Raw genomic sequence first — 10,983 nt, 5'->3', positions numbered from 1 at the left:
TGAATAACTGAATTTTTTTCTTTATATTTTGATGTCTTCAAAAATTTCTTCTGGAAAGAATGTAAACTTAAGCAGAAGTTAATCTTTAATTCACCTCTGGCTTTCTTGTATTCTTAGCCCAATGCTTTTTAGTGACTTGAATTGATTTGATAAGTCTACCATCTAAAACGTTTCTATGAAAGTTTGACTTGAATAGAGAAATAACACAGTATATTCAGAATGCCGTCCTTGAACAGAAATGAAATTTTGGCTCTTGGTTCCCAGTAGAGGGATCCTCCCTTCTCTGAAAACCTGTACTACTAACTCACTAACACTCAACTGGTATTTAGCATATATTATCTTCTATTATTACTAAATTTTTTATTAGTAAATTTTATATCCTTATTATTAGTAAATTTTTTCCTTGAGTATAATGGAAGTTCCAGAGTAGAGATTATAGTTATATTACTTAAAGAAGTACAATGTAGTGACAAGTGAATGAGTCTTGGTGTCAGAGAGAAGTGGGTTCAAATTCTAGTTTTGCCATTTATCAACTATAGAACCTTATATAGCGTATTCATGTCATCTCTCTGAACTTTGGTCTCATTGTCTACAAAATAGAGAAAATATCTTTCAGGGTTATTGGGGCTTCCCTGGTGGCTCAGATGGTAAAGCGTCTGCCTGCAATGCAGGAGACCCGGGTTCGATCCCTGGGTCGGGAAGATTCTCTGGAGAAGGAAACGGCAACCCACTCCAGTATTCTTGCCTGGAAAATTCCATGCATGGAGCCTGGTAGGCTACAGTCCATGGGGTCACAAAGAGTCGGACATGACTGAGCGACTTCACTTCACTTCACCTCAGGGTTATTAAAGATCAGAAATAATATGTATCAACTGGCAGCACATAGTATACTCTAAATAATGGTGGCAATTATAACATCTCTGAATCCTCAACAACAGTGTCACAGCTACTAGGAGCATAATAATACCTACTGTTAACGACATAGCTACATGCTTCTTATTATGCCTGCTGATGAAATGACAAGACAAAAACATACCTGTTAGATAAGAGGTAAACTGCTTTGGACCACAGCGAATAGCATAACGTGTAGTTGTTCTCACAGCTTTTGGTTCAGTCTGCAATGCATCTCTGGGACAAAAGAGGGTTCCTTCTGATGTTTCTCCCCACCATCTCACCCGGACAAGTACACAAGCAGGAGGCTTTGCAATCTTCCATATGACTTTATTAACAGAAAGTTTCAGAAAGCAGCGTAGCTGGCCTTCAACCAAGGGTGGCAAGCTTGTAGATGGAGAAATGTCACTTAAACCTGTGGAGGAATCTGAGAATACAAAGTCAAAATTTAGTCTAAATATAGAAAACATATAATCTGCTTTTTGAATGAAAAACACATAAAAACATTTTAATCTCTACAAAGAGAAGGCTAATTCTATTTATCCTAATATATGAGAAGAAGTAACTGGCAAACCAGACCACAGAATAACCTATCTGGTCACTTAAGCCACCCTGAAAACTAGTTAGTATTCAGATTTGGATTCAGGTTACTGTGAGGAAAGAACACACCAACTTTAAAGACATACTAGTATAAACGCTTCTTTAACTGAAAGATACTAAATGAAAACTACGATACAGTACATAGATTTTAAAAAACCTCTGAAGCAGTTGAAATTTTTCTTCCAAGTACTCTGATTCTGATTATGGCAATGTCCAGTTTTAAAGACGCTACTGCTACTGCTGCTAAGTCGCTTCAGTCGTGTCCGACTCTGTGCAACCCCTGAGACGGCAGCCCACCAGTCACCCCGGTCCCTGGGATTCTCCAGGCAAGAACACTGGAGTGGGTTGCCATTTCCTTCTCCAAGGCATGAAAGTGAAAAGTGAAAGGGAAGTCACTCGGTCATGTCTAACTCCTAGCGACCCCATGGACTGCAGCCTACCAGGTTCCTCCGTCCATGGGATTTTCCAGGCAAGAGTACTGGAGTGGGGTGCCACTGCCTTCTTTTTTACATAATTCTCATACTTTAAAACTGTCCTGTCAATTCACAAATGAAATGTACACCATACAACTCAGTGCTTCCATAAAGACCACCTTAAACTGTCTTTTCTTCCTGCCAATATAATATAATCAATGAGGACAGAAAGTATCACCTTTAGATTCTGCCACTATTCTTTAGCATAGTGCTATGTTCATAATATTTATGGCTTTTAGACAGATAACAACATGTAAACAAGGCAATTAATCATGACTTTCTATACAGCTTTCCTTTAATGACCCTGATTGTCTTCCCCTTCACAGTATCTTTTAACCATGACTTACAGGAAGTTTAAGAACTCATTCCAATATTACACACACCTTTCTATTCTTCTCACTTTTCCTTTGGAGAGTGGTCATGCCTCAAGAAGAAAATACACTGAAGTCTATCAGATCAGAAATTTATATAACTAATTCTTCGGATTTCTAAGAGAACACCCCCTCTGCTTTCTTGAGTGAAGACCCACCATAATATTTATGAATAACTAGTTTCAATATAAAAATTATACACAGGCATGTGCATGACTATTACTGTATACGCACATGGTATAGTGAGAAGGACATTAGCATGTTATTTCATTTTGATTTTCCTATCAACCAAATATACTTGACTGGTTTGATGTAGGTAACACAGCACTGAACACTTTCACACTTCTGTTTCATATCTTGCATCATTCCTGGAAGGAAACACATTGCCTCAAAACTGCCTTAGTTATCTTTAAACAGCAGATAAGATTCACTTCTAGACTGCAGCTTTAGTCCTCAACCCAGTGGCCTAATGCACTATCACTATTCCAAATGCCTCTCTGCCTATAATGTAAAAAGGCAGAGTCACCCAGTTTCTGTTTTGAGGCAGCTCTGCAGAAACTCAATTTTGTTTTCTGATCTGTCATGGGTTCCCAGGGTGACTGTTCTTGCTGAAGCTAACATTCCCCTAACAGTCCTTACGTGGACTAACCTGATAAACTCCTCCTGTTAAACACTTTTACCATCTCAAATCCTTCAGAGATCTTCATACCCTCACCTCCTACCACACTGTCAATCCCCAGTCTTTCTTTCTCTCTCCTCTATAACTGGCTTTTCCCTACTCCCACCTGTAGCCCTTCATGAGTCATGATTGCCTCACACCTCAGTCATTCAACTAACATTTATCGAGTCCTGTTGTGTGCTAGTTTTGGGGGATTCAGATCAGATCAGATCAGATCAGTCACTCAGTCGTGTCCGACTCTTTGCGACCCCATGAATCACAGCACACCAGGCCTCCCTGTCCATCACCATCTCCCGGAGTTCACTCAGACTCACGCCCATTGAGTCAGTGATGCCATCCAGCCATCTCATCCTCTGTCGTCCCCTTCTCCTCCTGCCCCCAATCCCTCCCAGCATCAGAGTCTTTTCCAATGAGTCAACTCTTCGCATGAGATGGCCAAAGTACTAGAGTTTCAGCTTTAGCATCATTCCTTCCAAAGAAATCCCAGGGCTGATCTCCTTCAGAATGGACTGGTTGATCTTCTTGCAGTCCAAGGGACTCTCAAGCGTCTTCTCCAACACCATAGTTCAAAAGCATCAATTCTTCGGCGCTCAGCCTTCTTCACAGTCCAACTCTCACATCCATACATGACTACTGGAAAAACCATAGCCTTGACTAGACAAACCTTTGTTGGCAAAGTAATGTCTCTGCTTTTGAATATGCTATCTAGGTTGGTCATAACTTTCCTTCCAAGGAGTAAGTGTCTTTTAATTTCATGGCTGCAGTCACCATCTGCAGTGATTTTGGAGCCCCCCAAAAATAAAGTCTGACACTGTTTCCACTGTTTCCCCATCTATTTCCCATGAAGTGATGGGACCGGATGCCATGATCTTTGTTTTCTGAATGTTGAGCTTTAAGCCAACTTTTTCACTCTCCACTTGCACCTTCATCAAGAGGCTTTTTAGTTCCTCTTCACTTTCTGCCATAAGGGTGTTGTCATCTGCATATCTGAGGTTATTGATATTTCTCCCGGCAATCTTGATTCCAGCTTGTGTTTCTTCCAGTCCAGCGTTTCCCATGATGTACTCTGCATATAGGGGATTCAGTAAGGCCTAAAACGTGATCCTTGCCTATTAGGATTACCGACATACTCACCAACTTGTTTTCCTTCCAGTCCCATAGGGACCTGCAAAGCTCTACCTCCCCTTTTCCTGCCCCCACACGCTTATCAAAAACATTCGTAAGTCACGGGGATTTAAGGTACAGCACGGTGACGATAATGGTAGTGTACTGTATATTTGAAGGTTGCTAAAGAGTAGATCTTAAACGTTCTCTTCAAAAGAAAAAAAATTGTTATGTATGGTGATGGATGCTAACGAGACAACTGGCAATCATTTCGAAATATATACAAACATCCAATCCAAAGGATTGCTGGAAACTAACATAACGTTATATGTTAATTATACCTCAATTTTTAAAAAGTAAAAACCAAAGCAAAACCTACAATTTTTTCGTTCTCTTCCTTTGGAAGCATCTCCTTTTAGCCCTCCCCTCATTCCATTTATTCACCCACTTTGTCCCCTAGTCCAGCCCTTATATCGTTTCCATTCGCGGGAGGGTCAAATGCTCTCTTTTAACCCTCTGATGCCCTGGTTTATTTTCCTCCGCAATCCTCTTCCCCGCTTTTTTAACAGGCGGCTGTGGGAGGTCTTCCTAGAATGCCTAGCGCCCCGCTCCCCGAACTCCGCCCAATCGCCCAACTACGCTTTCTTCCACTTTTGGTCGCTCAGATTACCTCTCTTCTTGCGGCTACGGCCGCCCCCAGGCCCCTGAGCTTTCCGTTGCTTCATGACGACCCCGAGCTCCTCACCAACTCAACTACGGCTCCAGCACCTAAGCTGTAGCCTCCCGCCATCCCTTCCCAAGGCACTGGCGTTCCCCAGCAACCGGGGCCGTGGGGCAGCCTGGGAGGCAGGAAGAAGTGGTTCTTTCTTTAACAGTCTCTGGGAAGCGACCAGAAAGGAAGGCGCCAAGACGCTTTCCTACCAGTAGACTACAACACCCAGGATGCTTTGCTACCCCACCTCTGCAGGGTTGAACGCGGGCGCCTCCAACTGCGGAAGCGCAGAATGCGCTCTTTGAGGACTCCATTGCCCAGGGTACATAGGAGCGCTTCTCTTTCCGGCGAAGGTCGTGGAGTTCTCTGGTAGGGGTCTGAAGGGTCAGAGACTCCGTTACCCAGCTGCCTTTGTGGAGTGTTGCTGCGCACTTCCGGTGGAAGTGCTGGGGCGAGGGGGTGGAGTTTAGAGAGCCGGTGGGCGGTGCTGCCGGTAGCTGCGTGCTCTCTAAAGGCTACAGGGCGTCGCTAGGGGAGTGAGCTGTAACCGGTTGGGCCGCACTTAGCGTGGGACGAAGCTTCGGCTACTGTTCGAGTACCTGCGGCCTCCCCTTCATGTCGGCCCTCGAGAAGAGTATGCATCTTGGGCGCTTGCCCTCTCGCCCTCCACTACCTGGCAGCGGGGGCAGTCAGAGCGGAGCCAAGATGCGAATGGGGTACGTGACCCGTACCCCTTCTCCCTAGAGGCCAGGCCCCGACCGTTGGAGAATGGTGGCTCTCGGCGTTCAGAGTGGCATGGCAAGGGAGGCTAAGGATTGAGAGAATGTTGGCGGCGGCCTGGAGACGTTTACATGAAGTAGAAGGCAGATCTGGGGACTAGGGGAGGCGCCAAGTCACTGGAAATTAGAGGACAAATAGTATTGGAGGGAGAAGGGAATGAGGCAGAGATTGAGGAAGCTGAGAAGATAGTTTAAGAGATGTAGGAGGCACCTCAGAAGAACGGGTGGAGGTTTGAGAAAAGGAAAAAGAGTTGTGACAAAGGTGGGGGGAAATCTTCCAGGGATGGTTGAGGGAAATGGGAAATGACTAAGTGAAAAGTTGAGGGAAATTAGGAGAAGAACTAGGGAAAGATTTGGGAGGAGTAAATCCTTATCTAGTTTCTGTGAGAACTAGATAATAGAAAGAAGCTGGGGGAAACAGGGGACACTTGAGGCAGGGTTGGAGAAGGAAAGAAAACTAGGGAGCAGAAGGTTCTGCAGAGAGTTTCTAAAGGTGAAGAGGCATATTCAGGGAGTGAGCAAGTGACTTAGAGATTAGGTCTCAAGGGGTGCTGAGAAAGTGTGGGGAATAGGCCTAAGGAAAGATGGAGAACATAGCCAGGAAGACTGTTAGGGGTGATAGGAATGTGCTGAGAAGTGAGGGTAGGGAATAAGGGGAGGAGTGATGAGAGAGAGCGTGCAGGGGTTTAGAGAGTGACTGTGGGCTCCAGAGATTGAGAAATGAGTAGAAATAGGGTTTAACTAATGGCTTGCTGCAGACAGAAGGTCTGGAAAGGTTAAAGAGGAAGATTTGGGCAGTTGATTTTTGCAGGGCAAGTAGGTCTGGTGGAAGTTATGTACTGGTCTGATAAAACTCAATGAAGTATTGAGAGTAGTAGCTTAAAATGTTTTGGGGGAAACCACCACTTACTGGAATGGGAGGAGCTGTGTTGGCTTTTGGAATTTTAGGTTGTTGAATGAACTGGGCCAGGTTGGGGGATCTAAGATGTAGGAGAGAGAGTGTAATGAGTTGAACCTGGGAGAGGTAATTGCTAGAAAATAGGTAATTGATCAGGTAGTTGGTTTTGAGGTGTGTTTGTAGTATCAGACAGGATTCTGGAAACTAGTGACTGTAAGGGATAGAAAAAATACTTAGGTATGTGGTAATCAAGAGTGTGTGTTTGGAATTCTAGAGATGGATTGATAGATATTCTTGGAATAATGACTAGAGGAAAAAAAAATCTTAGGTTCTGAAGAAGTAACATGTACAAAAGCTTACCAAAAAGGAGATGAAGATAGGAGATACTGTGAAAACAGGTCCTAGGAATGGAGAGAAAGGAGAATCTATAAATTAAAACAGTAGGGTAGAGGGGTAGTGAGAATGGTTGGAAAAACCGGGGAAGGAAACAAAGACTTGCAGTGGAGACCTGACCATGGGACAGAGTAGAAAAATGAGAAAACCTTGACAGAGGAAGGTAAAGGTGGGTCAGTGAATGCACACAGTGCAAAGAGGTGGCAGGAGGCTGCATGTAAGGTAAAGTGAAGATTGTTTGACTTTGGAAGACTAAGGGCTGTAACATGATCAGGGAGGATCTGGAAGCTGATCTGTAGTCGATTATTTGGGGAAGATTAACCTGGACTATAAAATTAATGTAGCATTTATTGTTGACATGTATCTTAGTTGCTGCCTTATTAATCTAAACTTTGGTTTTTCAGTATTCCAGTGCTCTTCTGTGAAAATACATAAAAATCCTAGCTTTTTAATAACCATATGCACTTCAGATAAGTTTAGAGCTTAGCTTCTCATTTTGGCAAAACAAGTTCTCTGAAGATGAAGAACTGAAGAAAAATGCTAAGAGAAAGTAAAATCTACTAATTAGTGCCCACTTCGGCAGCACATATACTAAAATCTACCGATTAGCTTAATTGTTAGTAACTTAACCTCTTTAATGGAGAAGGCAATGGCACCCCACTCCAGTACTCTTGCCTGGAAAATCCCATGGACAGAGGAGCCTGGTGGGCTGCAGTCCATGGGGTCGCTAAGAGTTGGACAGGACTGAGCGACTTCCCTTTCACTTTTCACTTTCATGCCTTGGAGAAGGAAATGGCAACCCACTCCAGTGTTCTTGCCTGGAGAATCCCAGGGACGGGGGAGCCTGGTGGGCTGCCGTCTATGGGGTCACACAGAGTCAGACACTGAAGTGACTTAGCAGCAGCAGCAGCAGCATGTAACCCTAATGTTAGTGATAATATAGACTCTCCTTCCCTAGAGTCATCAAACTGGAAGAGAGCTTTGAAATGGTCTTACTGCTTCACCATATAGTTGAGGAAACTGAGCCTTGGAGACTTCTGTATTCTGTTAGGTAAACTAGGAAGCAGGGAGTAGTATATTCTCTTAATAAATGAGAAAACTGAAACTCAGATCTTCCTCATACTTATGCTTCCTAGAAGCTGGGCAATAGGGCCACTAAAGACTTGGATCTCTGGACTCTGAGACCCATTGTGTTTTTCGGGTTCGTAATTATTATTGTTGGCAATAGTTAATTTGAGTTATGTATCTTATTCCTTTGCAAATACCCTGGGATTCAGTCTTCCTTTTTTTTTTAGTCAGTCCTAGTTTATAAAGTGTCACTTCCGCCAGTTTCGAATCATCCTTTATTTCTAACTTCTTCTCAGTTGGTTTTTTTTTAATCTTCCCATCTTTTCCACTCCCCAGCCTTTCTCTTACTCTCAGATTGGACCTGTTCCTTTGATAGTATCTTATATGACTTACTGTTTCAACTATTTTTCATAATCTCTTGCCTTTAGTTTCAGTAAACCTTGTTTAGCTGTGTTTGCATATTCAGGGTGGTTTTGAGATTTTGGTTTTTCTTGAGTTTCCATAATTTTTTTTTTCCAGTTGGATTTAGTAATTCCAAAGTATTACTAGATAAAGCTATAATAGCAATTACTTTTTTCTTTTTGTTAATATTGTGTGCCAGGCATTGTGGCAGTAGCTTTATGTATGTTATTTCTCGGGTAAGGCCTGAAATCCTGGTTTTATTGTTCCCTGATAGATGCCAGTAGATGATGCTCAGAACAGTGGTTTTGAACTTTTTAAAAGCTTTTGGAACTACTCTGACTTTAAAGCCCTGCTTGCAACTGGTATTAGTCTGTTAGGGTTACCATAAAAAAAATACCATATTTTTTTTCTCAGAGTTCTGAAGACTGAGAAATCCAAGATCAAGGCACCAGCAGATTCTGTGTGTGGTGAGGACTGCTTCTTGGGTCATAGATGGCAGTCTTCTCACTGTGTCCTTACCTGTGGGAAGGGGAAAGGAAGCTCTGTAGGGTCTCTTTAATAAGGTTACTAATCACTTTGATGAGAGCTACACCCTCATGACCTTATCACCTCCCAAAGGCTCCACCTTCAAAAGTAACATTGGAAGTTAGGATTTAACATGAATTTTGGGGGCACAAACATTTAGTCTATATCATGTGGTGTGCTTAAGGGTGTTTTGAAAGTCACTATTTTAGTACATTCCATTACGATTAGAGAGACTGTAAGTCATTTTTCAGTATAGTTTTGGTTCATCAATAGTAAGTACTTTGTTTCTACAATCATCTCTTACAGTTTTATAGTGCTTTAAATGATACATATATATTAGTCCCTTTTTTATATTATTCCATTAGGTAAGTTGGGGCAAAGGTTAATATTTTCTTTTATTGAGAAAACTCAAATGTTCACTGACTTGCCTAATATCACAGAATCCTTAAGTGGCAGAAACACGACTTCAGAAACCCAGATTTATATTGGGTTTTTGTTACTATTGTTATTCTTGCTTGTTGTTCAGTCACCATGTTGTGTCTGAATCTTTGTGACCCCATGGACTGCAGCGCCCCAGGCTCCTCTGTCCTCCACTTTCTCCCGGAGTTTGCTCAAACTTATGTTCATTGAGTCAGTGATGCCATCTAACCATGTCGTCCTCTGCAACCCACTTCTTCTCCTGCCTTCAATCTTTCCTAGCAGCAGGGTCTTTTCCAGTGAGTTGGCTCTTCACATCAGGTAGCCAAAGTATTGGAGCTTTAGCATCAGTCCTTCCAGTGAATACTCAGGGTTGATTTCCTTTAGGATTGACTAGTTTGATATCCTTGCTGTCCAAGGGATTCTCAAGAGTCTTCTTCAGCACCACAGTTCAAAAGCATCCATTCTTTGGTGCTCAGCCTTTCTTATGGTCCAACTCTCACATCCGTACACGACTACTGGAAAAACCACAGTTTTGACCATACAGACCTTTGTAGGCAAAGCGATGTCTCTCCTTTTTAATACACTGTTTAGGTTTGTCATTGCTTTCTTTCCAAGGAGCAGTTGTCTTTGAGTTTCATGGCTGCAGTGAAATCACCGTCCACAGTGATTCTGGAGCGCGGTTCTTGTTACACCTTGGTGCAAAAGAGATCGTTGTTTGAAGTGATAATGATCTGAGTTTGAAGGCTAGCTTGAATTTACTTTAGTTAAGTCATTTAACCTCTCATGGTCTGTTTCTTAACTCTAAAACTGGGATACTTCTGCTTACCTTAGAGTGCTGTGAGAACGAGATAATATATGAAAAGCAGTTATGCTTCCTGACACACAAGCTCTTAAGGAATGGTAACTAGTAGATTATGTTAAGAACAATGAGAAAGGCTCATTCTTTAAGAAATAGAAGCACTTCTTTCAGTATCTTATAATGTATCTTATAATACACAGCTTTTTCCCCTTCAAGCTGTGTATTTATTCATATCTGATCAGACAGTTTTTCATTCAACTTCTTAAATGTGTTACAAATGTGTTACAAATATCAGGGCCTCTGAGGAAGGCTTTAAGGGGCTGTTTACCACAGATAGAGAAATAAAGGGCAAAGTGGAGTGATTTGCTCAAGGTTGCATATTAAGTTACTAAAAGATTTAAATTATTAAAAGAGTAATCTGTTTATATTAATTATCAATTTCAAACAGCTAATTTATAATTCACATACTGTAGAAGTCACCCTTTTAGAGTATGCAGTTCAGTGATTTTTAGGATGTTCAAGGTTGTGCAATCATCACTAATTCCAGGACATTTTCATCATTCCATAAAGAAACTACTTACCTGTTCACATCATCCCCCCTTTCCCCTAGCAACCATTAATCTATTTTCAGTGTCCATGAAGTTTCCTATTCTGGAGATATATAAATAAAACCATACAATATGTGACCTTTTGTGCCTGGGTTCTTTCACTTAGCATAATATTTTCAAGTTTCTATGAGGTAGCATTTATTAGTACTTCATTCTTTTTTTTTTTCTGCTGAATGGTATTCTGTTGTATAGATATATCACAATTTATGTAGTCATTTTTCAGTTGCTGGAATTGTGTTTCCAGTGTTTTGCTCTTATGAA

At 41.9% G+C, this 10,983-nt stretch overlaps 2 protein-coding genes across 7 annotated transcripts in view; one reads left to right on the top strand and one right to left on the bottom strand.

Annotated features, from left to right (window-relative positions):
• Window positions 1–5,289, bottom strand: part of C2CD3 (C2 domain containing 3 centriole elongation regulator) — a 127,413-nt gene extending 122,124 nt beyond the window's left edge. For 3 of the 5 annotated variants that reach the window (XM_044929377.2, XM_044929379.2, XM_044929380.2), the window contains exons 1-2: window positions 5,078–5,289; window positions 1,037–1,318 (exon numbers count right to left, since the gene is read on the bottom strand). In XM_044929377.2, coding sequence (XP_044785312.2) covers window positions 1,037–1,318; window positions 5,078–5,144 — 349 coding nt within the window. In that variant the 5' untranslated portion in view covers window positions 5,145–5,289. Of the gene's footprint in view, window positions 1–1,036; window positions 1,319–4,497; window positions 4,739–4,788; window positions 5,019–5,077 lie in introns of those variants that run through there. The other 2 variants (XM_006073314.4, XM_044929378.2) reach the window with 2 other exon arrangements.
• A 10-nt stretch (window positions 5,290–5,299) lies between these two features.
• Window positions 5,300–10,983, top strand: part of PPME1 (protein phosphatase methylesterase 1) — a 50,275-nt gene continuing 44,591 nt past the window's right edge. For both annotated transcript variants that reach the window (XM_006073305.4, XM_006073306.4), the window contains exon 1: window positions 5,300–5,546. In XM_006073305.4, coding sequence (XP_006073367.1) covers window positions 5,446–5,546 — 101 coding nt within the window. In that variant the 5' untranslated portion in view covers window positions 5,300–5,445. The remainder of the gene's footprint in view (window positions 5,547–10,983) is intronic.

Source organism: Bubalus bubalis, chromosome 16 (assembly GCF_019923935.1).
Source record: "Bubalus bubalis isolate 160015118507 breed Murrah chromosome 16, NDDB_SH_1, whole genome shotgun sequence".
In the NCBI taxonomy this organism is placed as follows: domain Eukaryota; kingdom Metazoa; phylum Chordata; class Mammalia; order Artiodactyla; family Bovidae; genus Bubalus; species Bubalus bubalis.
The sequence above is the reverse complement of the archived record's forward strand: the minus strand, read 5'-3'. Positions and strand labels throughout refer to the sequence as shown.